Source organism: Phyllobates terribilis, unplaced genomic scaffold (assembly GCF_046119375.1).
Source record: "Phyllobates terribilis strain yellow unplaced genomic scaffold, ASM4611937v1 Scaffold_11__3_contigs__length_659146591, whole genome shotgun sequence".
NCBI classification, from domain to species: Eukaryota; Metazoa; Chordata; class Amphibia; order Anura; family Dendrobatidae; genus Phyllobates; species Phyllobates terribilis.
In genome coordinates, this window is record NW_027362771.1 from 457389036 (window position 1) to 457405290 (window position 16255).

A 16255-nucleotide genomic window follows, 5' to 3' on the forward strand; every position below is an offset into this window, starting at 1 on the left:
TATTTCATACTGCTCACCTAGGACTTAGTATGTGGTTGGTTCATCATATTACATGACAGAGAGAGGAGAGGCCAATGGCCAAAAATAGATAAACCATACTCAAATTTATTTTATGTTTCGGCGGTTGGAGTTCCAGCGGCTTCCTCTGCACTATGGTCCCTGAACACTAGGTAATTACCGCATGCTCGTATGAACTTTCAATAGTACACTTTGTGCATGTCCAGGTTGACCGTTAGCTTCCTTACAAATATCTTCTATTTATTAGGGCTGGTTGCAACATTACAATTGATTAATGATCATGATTGTGCCCCTATATATATATATATATATATATATATATATATATATATGTATAACACAATGCTCTCTGCGGTGTGCGCCGGTGTTTTTTCACCAGTGTATTTTTTTACTCTATCCACCTCATCCGTTGTTATTTTAACTATAAAGTGTTTTGCATATTTATAAGTTTGAGTATGGTTTATCTTTTTTTGGCCATTGGCCTCTTCTCTCTAGAATAATATCAATGTAGAGTTATATAAACAAAGTATAATAATGAATAAATAATATAATATTTCTAATAAGAAATTTGCACTACAATTCGAAATTTGCCTTTTCTTGAATTGTTTAAGTCTAGTCACTTTCTCCACTCGCATGGCACCGATTGAAAACACAAAGTGAATAAACATGAAAATCCTGCACTGTGGGTTATAGTAGTTATTGTGCATTTCTGCTGTGTACTAATAAGATGCCCAGTTATATCCACTTCAATGAGCACACATTGGCTGATAAGCTTTTGGCAAGTGTTATATGATTACAAAAGCAACACAGAACATAATCAAGAAAAACTCCATGCTTCAGATGGCGAAGCAACGGAGATCAAAGTACTTAGGAATGCCTGCCTGTTCTCCTTATATGAAAGCTTCTTAATAAATGTTCATGTTCTTTCTGTCTCTGTTTACAGGAAGCAAATATTGCATTTTCTGGATGCTGAAAGGGACATCTCAGTTCTAAAAGGAACTCTGAAACCAGGAGATATAATACATTATATATTTGACAGAGACAGCACCATGAATATATCCAAGAACCTGTATGAACTCTTACCAAGAACTTCTCCTTTGAAAAACAAGAACTTCAAGACCTGCGCCATTGTGGGAAACTCTGGGATTTTACTCAACAGTGGCTGTGGGAATGAGATTGATTCCCACGACTTTGTCATAAGGTAATACTTGCGGATACGTATGCAAGGAAGAAAGGCAAATTAGATATTGAAATAGGGAAGAGTTTTTTACAATTAGAGTAGTAAAGTTACGGAATTTTATAATTGTAGTCAAATGATAAATGACATTGAAAATTAAAATTAATTTATAACTGAATCATATATATTTTAGAAGAGAAAGGTTGAAGTTGATAGACATGACTTATTTTTCAACAATGATTCAACAATGTGAGTGTTCTCCCTGGACTATTGACTGCATTTCAAAGAAATCTTAGTTTCACTGGCATGTGTGTTTAAAGGGAACACGTCAGCTGATTCATATTGCTCAAGCCAAGAGCAGCATGAACCAAATACTAGCTGCATAAGTTCAACTGGGAAACTTTTATGTTGACACTCAGTAGCATTTCAGAGAAAACATATTGTGAAAAACAAGCTGCAGACTATACATCTAAGACATACATCATGTCAAACTCTGGCCCATTGGCCAAATCTGGCCCGCAGGGTGGTTTTATTTGGCCCACGACACCAAAACCATCACCCATATGTGGGGACTTTATTCTGTATGGAGGACTATGTAGTTCCCCTTATTCTGTATGGAGAACTACAGTACAGACCAAAAGTTTGGACACACCTTCTCATTTAATGATTTTTCTGTATTTTCATGACTATGAAAATTGTACATTCACACTGAAGGCATCAAAACTATGAATTAACACATGTGGAATTATATACTTAACAAAAAAGTGTGAAACAACTGAAAATATGTCTTATATTCTAGGTTCTTCAAAGTAGCCACCTTTTGCTTTGATGACTGCTTTGCACACTCTTGGCAGGGACCATCTATAGAGCCATCTATACGCAGCGGGAGGCCGCACGGCGCCATCTGTACACAGCGGGAGGCCGCACAGTGCCATCTATACACAGCGGGAGGCCGCACGGCGCCATCTATACACAGCGCGGGGCCGCACGTAGCCATCTATACACAGCGCGGGGCCGCACGTAGCCATCTATTCACAGCGGGAGGCCGCTTGGCGCCATCTATACACAGCGAGAGGCCGCATGGTGCCATCTATACACAGCGGGAGGCCGCACAGCACCATCTATACACAGTGGGAGGCCGCACGGCGCCATCTATACACAGCGGGAGGCCGCACGGCGCCCCCCCCAGAGACAGCAGGAGGCCGCACAGCGCCATCTATACTCAGCAGGAGGCCACACACAGTCACGCATGCAGTCACACACACACACACAAACATATACAGACATATACATACACGCATAAACACATTTGAAACACAAAAATACATATAAACAGACAGCACACAATGATATCTGCCTGCACACACACACACACATACATACACATACACACACACTCACTCACACACAGACACACAGACACACTTACCATCCCCCGGCTCGGCTCCAGTCCTCCTGCTCTTTTCAGGTGCAGCACTGCAGGTCGGGTGCGCACTGCGTGACGTCACTGCTAGGAGACACGGCCACGCACAGGGCCGTGTCTCCTAGTAGTGACGCGGCCGGGCCAGCACATGGAAGTTAACTGCTGCTGTGCTGGCCCGGCCGAAGAAGAAGCAGCGGCCATGCGCCGCTGCTGGGGGAGCGGTCCGGGGCCCCCCCGGCCACTGTCTGCACATATAATGAGGGCAATCTGGCCATAGACACCCCGGAGCCCCGGGCCCCCTGGAGGTTCGGGGCCCCGGGCAGTAGCCCAGATTGCCCTCATTATAATCCGCCTATGATCCTGTGTCTCACTTAAACATGTTGAACTTGGGTTTTTAATCATGTCATTAAAAGATTTTCCAGGGCTTCCCACTTCCACATTAGGAAGTGAGAAGCTTTGCTTAGATGGCTTTAATCACCCATTTCTCAGATATCAAGGACACCCAGGAGGTACTGTGTATGTGTTCTATTGTAATAAATTAGGACTATTACACAATACCTGCCAAGCATCTATGATACTTAGCAATGGACAGATGGATGCCACTAGAGTGGCGCTTCTCACCTCCTGATGTGGCACTGAGAAGTGGTGGATAACACCTTTAGGAACCAATATTCAAACATGTCAGTTGTTAGTGTTAAGAAGATAAAGCCACAGGTTTTTGCCAATCCAGGTGCTGTTCAGAACTTTGTATCAAAGTTATCTCATTAGTCAAGTTAAAATAACTTTAAGGTTGGAAAAGGCAGGAAAAAATAAATCATCCAAGTATTAGTGAAGAACAATTAATGTGGTGGAATTAAAGGTTTTCATGCAAGGAGCCCATAAATCATGTTATAAGGACAATTAACAAATGTCCTTGCGCAAGAAGCAAACTCTGGAAACAAAAGAAAAAATAGAGTAAGCAACCAGGAACATCAATCCATCACAATTTTGTATGACTACTTCTCACTCAACATCAAATAGCACTCACCTTTTATGGAGGGACCTCTCTTATAACCCCCCGATTCCAGCTAAAAACATCTTAAATCTACCTTTCAGCAACCAGGAAACAGATCGACTCCTAGTATTAACACGGCCAGTCCAATTGTGTTAATAGAACAATCTGCAGTATGCCTGTAAAAATACATAAAAAACACACATATACAGTATATATACAGTATATATATATATATATATATATATATATATATATATATATAAGCGACAATAAAATATATTGAGTACATAAGGGGATAAATGCATCTTACGGGACTCCCCCTTTATGTCATACTGGGGGTTCATCTGTTTTTGCAAACAAGTGGATTTGAGATGGGTACACTTGGAATTGGGGAGATGAAGGAGTAATCCTCCCACAAAAAGTGAGTGTTATTTGAAACTGAGTGAAAAGATTTAATAAAAAAATAGTGAGAGATTGATGTCCCTGATTACTCGCTTTCATTTTTCTTTTGTTTCTACATGGTGGTCTGAACAGTCCCTTGGATTATAAGGATTCACCATGTGTGAATTGTAGCAGAAGGACCAGGACTCTTTGCGGAGACTTTGGTGCATGAAGATTGTGAATGGTAGTTATCTACCAATCACAAAGTGTAAGTAAAGCTGTGCAATATATTGTATATATATATATTCCTACCGCTTTGCTACTTGCCCAATATAGTAGTCAAAAGCTATACAAACGGCCATTCTTAATTTTGTTTGTTCTATGCAAGAAGCAACCAACTTCAAAAAATTGCAAGCATAGTTAAATATCCTAGTCAAATGGCAAACATAACTAGTGTATGATCCCCGGAAATTAAAATGGACTATCCATACTGACTTTGCCACCAACACCTTCACAATGTCCAATTTGCTGCAATCCCTATGATCTGCATTTAGAGACTAAATGGACACAGGCAGAATATTATCATAGAAAGGTAAAGTTGGAGGGGACCTCCAGGGTCATCGTGTCCAACCCCCTGCTCAATGCAGGATTCACTAAACCATCTCAGACAGATGTCTGTCCAGCCTCTGTTTGAAGACTTCCATTGAAGGAGAACTCGCCACCTCACGTGGCAGCCGGTTCCACTCATCATATTATGATGGAGTCTTGTGCATTGTTAATTGATGCCTTATTTACTACCTACAGATAGAGAAGTGATTTTCTTCAGAAACCCCAGCAAAATCAGTTTTCTCCATAGAATTGTCCTTTTTTTACATCTAGATTTTTATAATAGCATTTTATATTCTTGGGCCTCGTAACTGTTATTTTAATTAACATTGTAATTAGTATTAATATTTCATAGCTCTGTCTCAAATCAAATATGTAATTTGGTGTATTAGTGTTCACTGTCCTAGATTAAATGTACTGAAAAGAGCAAGAAAAGTGATGACTGGATTATAGGAGATGATATAACTATTTGTGTCCTGGGAAGATGAAGGATGAATGGGACTCAATGTTTGTACACTAATCCACTAAGTGCTAATTAAGTAATATTGCTTTTCATCAGCAGTCTTGGCACAGACATTTCTTAACTGTTAGATCTTGGATTGAGAGTTGTTTTTGTAAAACACCGTATTTGCTGGAAACTTGCGCGATTGTTTTGGCATTAAACCACAGATCTGTGATTCAAACTGTCAGCAAATGCTGGAATATAAAACTGTATCATTTCTAAATTGGCCATTATGGGCTGCGGTGTGTTCATCCTATAGAATATTGTCAGTTTACTTACACCATTATTGCAGTGAGAAGCTGTATGACTTGCTTTCAAGGGCCATAGTGCTTTCTGCCTCTGCTCTATTGCTTTTTCTGATTTCATGCAGATGGCACGTGACAAAGGAATACTATGTTTAGAAGTGTACAGTATGTATTTATATAATATACATAAGGTATGGTCTTGTATATACGGTCATATTCACAGTCTATATAGACAATGTTTTCTCTTTGCTGGGTTTAAACTAAGTATGGGAAATCAAGGACCACGACTATGGTAGTTCTTGTGAGTTGTAGTGTCTGTTTCCATAGGCCTAGTCTTCATCAGAGCTCTAAGCAAATGTCATATGTATAGGTATGATATAGTCAAGCGCCAAATTGTAGGCCCATTTCATATCTTGGGTTGATCAATAATGTTCTAGGACAGTGTTTCCCAACCAGGGTACCCAGAATCTATGCTGTTCCATGAGCCCCTGCAAAGTATTCCTCGGAAAACTCCAATAGCAAGATCTAGCACAGAAAGGAAATGTTAGAACCCTCCTGTTAGTTTTTTTCTATTTTGTGGTCACGTGACCTGCTGCCTATTTATTCCAACTCCGCCCTTCTGGCTTTGCTGGACTTCAGTGTTACTTTGACTCTTAATCTAGCCAGGTGCTTTGTACCTATCTCTATAGTTTGCTTGGTCCTTGGACCTCTAAGTATTTTTGTCTGTTTGTCTTTTTGGTCCGCTACAACTTCTGCTAAGAGGTGTCCAATTTTGTCCCAGTCCTTAGTACTTTTAGGAACCCCTCCCTTATATCTATAGGTCTGCGTTCAGACTAGTTGAGGACGAAGGCGGGTCTGTTCACAAGGAACAGGTTGCCCACTGCATCGTAGGGAATCAGCTTAGTCCTATTGTAGGGACAGTTTTCCTATCTTTCCTTAGTTCTTGTAGCAGATCATAACAGTAAGTCCAGCCCAAAATCAAAAAAAAAAATCCTAAGGAACTAGATCCGGAGATCAGCATGGTGTCTGTTCAAGAATTGGCTAAACGCCTACAGGGATTGTCTCTTGAGGTGGTCAAGCTCCAGCAACACGTGAGTAGCTGTCCTGGAGCGCATTTTGTTGAACCGAAGGTAGGACTGCCTGATTTTTTTATGGTAAACAACAAGATTTTTTTTCCTTTAAAAGTGCTTGTTTATTATATTTTCGTTTGAGACCCAGGTCCTCTGGGAGTGAATCACAGCGCATTGGGTTTATCATGTCACTTTTGCACAAGGAAACACAGGGATGGGCCTTTTCTCTCCAACCTAATGATCCGTGTTTTAGATCAGTGGAAGATTTTTTTTCTGCTATGGGGTTGTTGTATGACGATCCTGATCGAGTCTCTTCTGCTGAGACACAACTGAGACATTTAAAGTAGGGGTCAGGTGATGTTGAAAATTATTGTACACACTTCAGAAGGTGGCCTTCTGAAGTGAGATGGAATGAGTCGGCGTTAAAATGTTTGTTTCTTTCTGGTCTAAGTGAAAGGGTTAAGGATCTGCTGATTGCTTTCCCTGCACCTGGAAACTTGCAAGAAGCCATGCAATTAGCTATACGGGTGGACAGGAGACTGCGTGCCAGAGTTATTGAGGAGGAAACTCCTGCTATGGCAGCTCCTAGTCATCAGAGGGTCTGCTCGGACGACGGAGAACCGATGGAGATTGGGGCGATGCCACTCCGCTCTCAGGAAAAAGACTGCAGGTTTTCCAAGGGATTGTGTTTTTACTGTGGTAAATCTGACCATTTTGTTAAGAATAGTGTTGAGCGAACATGCTCGACACTGCTCGGTACTCGCCCGAGCATCACGCTACTCGGGATGTTCGGCGAGCACCGAGCATTTCCGGGTTACTCGGGCGGGAGCTCAGGTCTCCGCCCTGCATGTTTGGCGCTCTTTACAGAGCCAATGAACATGCAGGGATTGCCAGCCAGTCACTGTAATGCCGCAGCCATGTTGTTTGTGGGCATTACAGTGATTGGCTGGCCGCACAGCGTCACCTCGAGTATTTAAAACCGGGCGCCGCCATCTTGGACACAGTCGCTCCGGATCAGACAGTGTAGGGACAGCGCTGCTGATTTAGGGAGCGATATATCCTGCAAAATAGATAGTGTAGGGTCTGTAAAGGCTGCCAGATCAAACAAACAGTCCTTCTCAGGACTAATATCCATCCCAGGTATATCAGGCAGGCAGGCAGGCTGTATAGGAGACGCAGTGGTTATACCAGCAAACGCTGCATTACAGTCCTATGTGCTGGTCCTGTTGCTGTGGTTTTGATGTTCCACGGTAAAACATCTCTATTATCCTGTTTTTGGCATTTTTTGCTGTACAAAAATAATAATAGTGTCTCCCTGATTTTTCAGACACAAATATATCTGTTGAAAATAGTCTGGTGTAGGCCCGAGAAATACAAGTGTGGTTTTGCAGTTCCACGGTTCAAACCTCTGTATTATCCACTTTTGGGCCATTTGTATCTAAAAAAAACAGTTTGAGTGTGTCGCTCACTGTTCAGCCGCAAATATATATATTTTCAAAAAAGTCTGGTATACACCAGTAAATTATAACTGTGGTTTTGCTGTTCCACGGTAAAACATCTCTATTATCCTGCTTTTGGCATTTTTTGCCGTAAAAAATAAATAGTGTCTCCTGATTGTTCAGACACAAACATATCTGTTGAAAATAGTCTGGTGTAGGCCCGAGAAATACAAGTGTGGTTTTGCAGTTCCACGGTTCAAACCTCTGTATTATCCACTTTTGGGCCATTTGTATCTAAAAAAAACAGTTTGAGTGTGTCGCTCACTGTTCAGCCGCAAATATATACAGTGGTGGCCAAAAGTATTGGCACCCCTGCAATTCTGTCACATAATTCTCAGTTTCTTCCTGAAAATGATTGCAATCACAAATTCTTTGATATTATTATCTTCATTTAATTTGTCTTCAATGAAAAAACACAAAAAGAATTGTCCTAAAGCCAAATTGGATATAATTCCACACCAAACCTAAAAAAGGGGGTGGACAAAAGTATTGGCACTGTTTGAAAAATCATGTGATGCTTCTCTAATTTGTGTAATTAACAGCACCTGTAACTTACCTGTGGCACCTAACAGGTGTTGGCAATAAGTAAATCACACTTGCAGCCAGTTAACATGGATTAAAGTTGACTCAACCTCTGTCCTGTGTCCTTGTGTGTACCACATTGAGCATGGAGAAAAGAAAGAAGACCAAAGAACTGTCTGAGGACTTGAGAAACCAAATTGTGAGGAAGCATGAGCAATCTCAAGGCTACAAGTCCTTCTCCAAAGACCTGAATGTTCCTGTGTCTTCCGTGCACAGTGTCATCAAGAAGTTTAAAGCCCATGGCACTGTGGCTAACCTCCCTAGATGTGGACAGAAAAGATTTCAACGCAAGATTGTGCGGATGGTGGATAGAGAACCTCGACTAACATCCAAACAAGTTCAAGCTGCCCTGCAGTCCGAGGGTACAACAGTGTCAAGCCGTACTATCCGTCGGCGTCTGAATGAAAAGGGACTGTATGGTAGGATACCCAGGAAGAACCCACTTCTTACCCCCAGACATAAAAAAGCCAGGCTGGAGTTTGACAAAACTTACCTGAGAAAGCCTAAAACGTTTTGGAAGAATGTTCTCTGGTCAGATGAGACAAAAGTAGAGTTTTTTGGGAAAAAGCATCAACATAGAGTGTACAGGAAAAAAAAAGAGGCATTCAAAGAAAAGAACACGGTCCCTACAGTCAAACATGGCGGAGGTTCCCTGATGTTTTTGGGGTTGCTTTGCTGCCTCTGGCACTGGACTGCTTGACCGTGTGCATGGCATTATGAAGTCTGAAGACTACAAACAAATTTTGCAGCATAATGTAGGGCCCAGTGTGAGAAAGCTGGGTCTCTCTCAGAGGTCATGAGTCTTCCAGCAGGACAATGACCCAAAACACACTTCCAAAAGCACTATAAAATGGTTTGAGAGAAAGCACTGGAGACTTCTAAGGTGGCCAGCAATGAGTCCAGACCTGAATCACATAGAACACATGTGGAGAGATCTCAAAATGGCAGTTTGGAGAAGGCACCCTTCAAATATCAGGGACCTGGAGCAGTTTGCCAAAGAAGAATGGTCTACAATTCCAGCAGAGCATTGTAAGAAACTCATTGATGGTTACCGGAAGCGGTTGTTCGCAGTTATTTTGGCTAAAGGTTGTGCAACCAATTATTAGGCTGAGGGTGCCAATACATTTGTCTAGCCCATTTTTGGAGTTTTGTGTGAAATGTGCTTCATTCTCTTTTGTGTTTTTTCCTTGCAAGCAAATTAAATGAAAATAATAAGACCAAAGAATTTATGATTGCAATCATTTTCAGGAAGAAACTGAGTATTATCTGACAGAATTGCAGGGGTGCCAATACTTTTGGCTATCACTGTATATATTCAAAAAAGTCTGGTATACACCAGTAAATTATAACTGTGGTTTTGCTGTTCCACGGTAAAACATCTCTATTATCCTGCTTTTGGCATTTTTTCCCGTAAAAAATAAATAGTGTCTCCTGATTGTTCAGACACAAATATATCTGTTGAAAATAGTCTGGTGTATGCCTGAGAAATACAAGTGTGGCTTTAAAGTTTCACGGTTCAAACCTCTGTATTATCCACTTTTGGGCCATTTGTATCTAAAAAAAACAGTTTGAGTGTGTCGCTCACTGTTCAGCCGCAAATATCTCTATTTAAAAAAGTGTGGTATACCCCAGTAAACAATAACTGTGGTTTTGCCATCCCACGGTAAAAAATCTCTATTATTCAGGTTTTGGTAGTTTTTTCCATAAAGAAAAACAGTAGTGTCTCCTGACTGTTGTGACACAAAAATATATCTGTTGAAAATAGTCTTGTGTAGGCCCGACATCCCAGTGTGGTTTCGCAGTTACACGGGTCAAATCGCTGTACTATCCAGTTTTGCGCCTTTGGTATCTGAAAAAAAAGCAGTTTGAGTGTGTCGCTCACTGTTCAGCCGCAAATATCTCTATTTAAAAAAGTGTGGTATACCCCAGTAAACAATAACTGTGGTTTTCCTCTTCCACGGTTCTAATCTACTCTTTATTACCCTTTTTCCATTGATAGTGCAAGTGTAAGCTATTTTACTTCATTTACAATGGGCAAGGCGCGTGGCAAGGGACGTGGAAGTGGACGTTCTGGTGATGGTTCGTGCAGAGGACGGGGCCGTGGCCAAGGTGAAAATGTGCTGCAGCCAACAGCCACATCTTCTCGCTCCCACTTCTTGATCGAATTACTAGGGAAGCACAGAAGAACACCAGTATTGAGAACTGATCAGTGTGAACAGGTTATTAATTGGATAGCAGACAATACTTCCCATTACGTGGGCACCACCACCTCCGGTCTGTCTTCCACACGGTCAATTCTTAGTAGCCGTGAGTCTCGACCGCATACTCCTCCTCACCCTGATGCTCCTTCCTCCCACCATGCCGAGTGTCGTCAGACAGCAAGTGATCCCACACTTGGACACTCTGAAGAGCTGTTCACTGGTCCATTTCCATATTTGGGCCCCTCGCCTGATACGCTTGAAGTGGTGGAAGAGGAGATCCCATGTTGCGATGCCCAAATATTTGAACAGCCACGGCCACAGGAAGTCGACGTTGACAATCTGTCACAAGAGGTGGACGATGACGAGACACAATTGGCAGGAAGTGAGGAGGAGGATCGTGGTGCGCAAGTGGAAGAGGAGGAGGTGGTGGATGATCTAGTTACTGACCCAACATGGAAGTAGGACATGCAGAGTGAGGCCAGCTGCACACAGGGGGAGGGAGGCAGAGTACCCCAACAGGCAGGAAGAAACAGTGTGGTGGCCGCAGACAGAAGGCAGGCAACCGTTCCCCGTAGCACCAACATGAGGGACGTTGCCAGTACAAGCGGTAGGTCTTCCAGAGTGTGGAATTTTTTTAAAGACTCTGCTGATAACCCCAAAAAGGCCATATGTTCCACCTGCCATGCCAGCATCAGCAGGGGTGACAAAACTACCTGCCTGACCACCACCAGCATGATCAGGCACATGGCAGCAAAGCACCCGACTTTGTGGGGCGAAACCCAGGGTCCACGACCAGTGTCAGCGGGTGTCACCACTGCTTCTTCCACTGTTGTGTGTGCAATAGAACTCCCTGTTGTGTGTGCAAGGCAATCCCCTGTCCATACTGCATGTAAAGATGCCCCCTCCTCTCAGTCTTCACTTGTTATGGCAGTTTCTCAAGAAACAGCATCAACGTCCACGTCCACGTCCCACCGCAGCGTTCAATTGTCCATATCCCAGACCTTTGAATGAAAGCGGAAATTCGCAGCTAACGCCCCACAGGCCACAGTCCTAAATTCGCACATTTCACGACTGATTGCATTGGAAATGCTGCCTTTTAGGCTGGTGGAGATGGAATCCTTCCGCAATCTTATGGCGGTGGCCGTCCCTCGGTACTCGGTCCCCAGCCGACACTATTTTGCCCGGTATGCCATCCCCGCACTACACAAGCACGTGTCCCAAAGCATCTGCCGTGCCCTCAACAACGCAGTTACTGGGAGAGACCACCTGACAACGGACACGTGGACAAGTGCTTGTGGCCAGGGACGGTACATCTTTCTGACGGCACACTGGGTAAGCATAGTGGAAGCCGGGACCCAGTTGGACCTTGGGACGGAACACATCCTCCCCACACCGAGGATTGCGGGCCGTATGTCAGTCAGAGTTGCCCCCACAGTGTACAGCTCCTGCGCATCCTCCTCCTCCTCCTCCTCCTCATGTTCAGCCTCCATCTCAGATATCACCACATCAGTTACAAGCTGGAAGCATTGCAGTACTGCCTCCGCCAAGCGGCAACAGGCTGTGCTGAAACTCATAAGCTTAGGTGATAAACCTCACACTGCTTGTGAGTTGTGGACAGCTGTGAAAAAGCAGGCAGATCTGTGGCTGAGACCGCTGAACCTACATCCCGGCATGGTCGTGTGTGACAATGGCCGTAACCTGGTGACGGCTCTGAGGCGAGGTGAGATCACACACGTACCATGGCTGGCTCATGTGCTTAACCTCGTGGTTCAGCAGTTTCTTAAATCGTACCCCGATTTGCCAGATCTGCTTGTGAAAGTACGCCGCCTGTCAGCTCATTTTCGCAAGTCGGCTACAGCTTCCGCCGGCCTTGCTGTGTTGCAGCAGCGTTTGCAGCTTCCGGCACACCGACTGGTGTGTGATGTCCCAACACGTTGGAACTCTACCCTCCACATGTTGCAAAGGATTTGTGAGCAGAAGAGAGCAGTTGTGGAGTACCAGCTGCAACAAGGCCGTCGATATTCAGGTCAGACTCCACACATAAGACCTCAGGATTGGACCTGGATGTCTGACATATGTACCATCCTGACAAACTTTGAGGAGGCCACCAAGATGGTGAGTGGCGATGACGCCATCATTAGTGTCAGCATCCCACTTGTCTGTCTTTTGCAACGCTCTCTGCAGAGAATTAAAGAGGAGGCATTGCAGCCAGAGTATGATGAGATGGATCAAGAAGCCATAGCGGGCGATTACACACAGCCCAGCCTCATCTCATCCCAACGTGCATTGGGGGACAATGAGGGAGAGGAGGAGGAGGAGGAGGAGGAAGAACAGGAGCTGCTATCATGCGTTGTAGACGGTAGTACCTGTACAAGTGTCATACCGTCAGTTCAGCGTGGGTGGCCTGAGGACAGGGGGGAGGAGGAAGAGGAGGAGGAGGAGGAGGAGGAGGAGAGCATGGTCAGTCGTCATCTTGGTGAGGACACGGAAATCTTGCCCGTTACCAGTCTGGCACGCATGGCTGACTTTATGTTACGCTGCCTTAACCGTGACCCTCGCGTTTTCAAAATGTTGGGTGACAGTCATTACTGGTTGGTGACACTTGTAGACCCCCGCTACAAGGAGAACTTTCACTCTCTTATTCCTGAGGTGGAGAGGTCTACAAAAATGGGGCAATACCAGAAGGCCCTTGCTGCAGAACTCTTAAAAAAATTCCCATCTGAACACGCTAGAGGCAGAGGTCAGAGTTCGTTGCCCAACCAAGGCGTACAGGCGAGAGAGATGCAACTCCAATCCAGCAGAGGCAGGGGAACACTGTCAACGTTCTGGGACTGTTTTCTGACACCCGCCCAGCTTACAGGCCCTGAGGCGCGGGGTACTCTCACAAGGAGTGGAAAGTTTCAAAAGATGGTGAGGGAGTACCTTGCCGATCGTACCAGCATCCTCCGTGATTCCTCTGTGCCTTTTAATTATTGGGTATCCAAGCTGGACACTCGCTCTGTACGCCTTGGAGGTCCTGGCCTGCCCTGCCGCTAGCGTGTTGTCGGAGCGTGTTTTTAGTGCCGCTGGGGGAATTATAACTGATAAGCACACTCGCCTGTCAACTGACAATGCTGACAAGCTGACCCTTATCAAAATGAACAAGGGCTGGATTGGGCCAGACTTCTCATCACCACCAAATGACAGCAGAGTAACATAAAGTCAAATCCACTGTGTTATTTCGGGAGGTGTATTCACATGCACCGCTTCACACCCACACATGGGTATACGCTTCCTCGTTTCGGCTGTTTTTTGCTCTTCTCCTTATCCTCAGCCTCCATGACCACTATACCACCAGGGTGACCGTGGTCCATGTTGCCAGCATTGCAAGTTCCTCTGTCCTAATTTTTGGCAGCTTTTGCTTGGAAGGCATAGGCAAACACTATGGGAGACCCACTCCCCAATAATGGGAATAATGTTTTTAATATGCTGTACTGCATGGCTCTTGTATGGGGCATTAAAATTGTCTTGTTAAGCTACTGTGACCTCCACGTCTCTTCCAAGGGTTGTTAATATTTTCTTTTTATTCCACTGCGACCTCCACCACTCTTCCAAGGGGCATTAAAAGCGTCTTGTTAAGCTACTGTGACCTCCACGTCTCTTCCACAGGGCGTTAATATTGTCTTTTTATTCCACTGTAACCTCCACCACTCTTCCAAGGGGCATTGATATTGTCTTTTTATTCCACTGCGACCTCCACCACTCTTCCAAGGGGCATTAAAACCGTCTTGTTAAGCTACTGTGACCTCCACGTCTCTTCCACGGGGCATTGATATTGTCTTTTTATTCCACTGTAACCTCCACCACTCTTCCAAGGGGCATTAAAACTGTCTTGTTAAACCACTCTGAACTCCACGTCTCTTCCAAGGGGCATTAAAACCATCTTGTTAAGCTATTGTGACCTCCACATCTCTTCCAAGGGGCATTAAAACTGTCTTGTTAAACCACTCTGAACTCCACGTCTCTTCTAAGGGGCATTAAAACCATCTTGTTAAACCACTCTGAACTCCACAGCTCTTCCAAGGGGCATTGACATGTTGTTTTTAATTACCTCCAACCTCCACGACTCTTGCAACGAGCATTGCATTTCCTCCTAATTTTTGTCATAGGCGAACACTAAGGGAGACCCACTCCCCAATAATGGGTAGAAGGTTTTTAATACGCTGTAATCCACGTCTGTTTCAAGGGGCATTGCAATGCCTAATAATTTTTGGAAAGCCTTCCATTCCCTGCTTAGGCCAACAGTGTACAGGAGACCCAGTTGCTATAAATGGAAAAAACGGTTTAGTTAAGGCCCTCTGACCTCCATGTCAAGGGGCATTGGAATGACTCGAAATTTTTGGTAGGCATTGTATTCACTGTATGCCTTATAACTGTGTAGCTGAACCGCTCCTTTTGGTACAGAAACATATCCTGCAAGACATGTGTGGTTGGCTGGCCTGATATTGATGTGAATGGTCCCTGTTCCTCCTGCTCTTTCTCCTTTGCCACCACCTCATCCATCATTCATCACCTGAAGCTTTGTTTTAACGGGAGTCATAGAACTGGGATAGTAGCAGGAAAACATCCAGCAATCCTCGAAGGAGGTAGAATATGCACCAAAACGCTGACGACCTCAGGCCTAGCTGCTACTACATACATGCACTTGCATTCCAAGGAACAGAAAGCTAAGGCGGTGGATGGCCTCATGATCATGAATAATTTACTCGTTGTGTAGGAGGCCGACCACTGCTGCTGTCTACCTTCTGAACTTTGTGTTGAAGCCTGATTGACCCAGGACCCGCAATCCTCTATGTCTGGAGGACGTGTTGCATCCCAGTGTCCAACTGTGTCCCGGCTTCCACAATATTAACCCAGTGTGAAGGCGTCAGTGAGATGGACCATTCCTGGCCAAATTCACTTGTCCACGTGTTTGTGGTTAGGCTGTCCTTCCCACTAAATGCACTGGGGAGGGCACAGGTAATGTTTTGGTATGCGCGCTTGTGTATAAGGCGCACCAGGACAAATAGGTGCGGCTGGGAACCGTTTATGGACACCCGGCCACCCCCACGCGGCTGGGGACTGTGTGTGGGCACCCGGCCGCGGGGCGGCTGGGGACTGAGTATGGACACCCGGCCGCCCCCTGGCGGCTGGGGACCAAGCGTGGACACCCGGCCGCCGGGCGGCTGGGGACTGAGTATGAATACCAGGCTACCGACGCAGCCATGACGTGGTGGCCAGATTCCACCTCCACATGCCTAAAAGGCCCAATTTCAAGTGCAAGCAAGCTAGCAGTATGGTATTGCAGCCTGGGGGTGGGTGGGTGGCAGGCTGCATACTTGCACTTGTATTGCAAGTTATGGTGGAGGTACAATTGAACACTGCCCTGGGACAAGGACTTGCACGGGGATAGTTGCAAGTCTGCATCTTCTGATGCGGCAAGGATCACTTCTGATGGGCACACTTTTAGGCAGTGACCTGGGTGTCAGAGATGCTTCCAGGGGTCTTCCCCATGCTGTTCCCATGTCTTTTTAGCACT

The 16255-nt window shown here is 44.8% G+C and overlaps 1 protein-coding gene across 2 annotated transcripts in view; it reads left to right on the forward strand.

Moving 5' to 3' along the window:
• Positions 1-16255, forward strand: part of ST8SIA2 (ST8 alpha-N-acetyl-neuraminide alpha-2,8-sialyltransferase 2) — a 532431-nt gene that overhangs the window by 302893 nt on the left and 213283 nt on the right. For both annotated transcript variants that reach the window (XM_073653299.1, XM_073653300.1), the window contains one exon: positions 962-1219. In XM_073653299.1, the coding sequence (XP_073509400.1) occupies positions 962-1219 (258 nt within the window). The remainder of the gene's footprint in view (positions 1-961; positions 1220-16255) is intronic.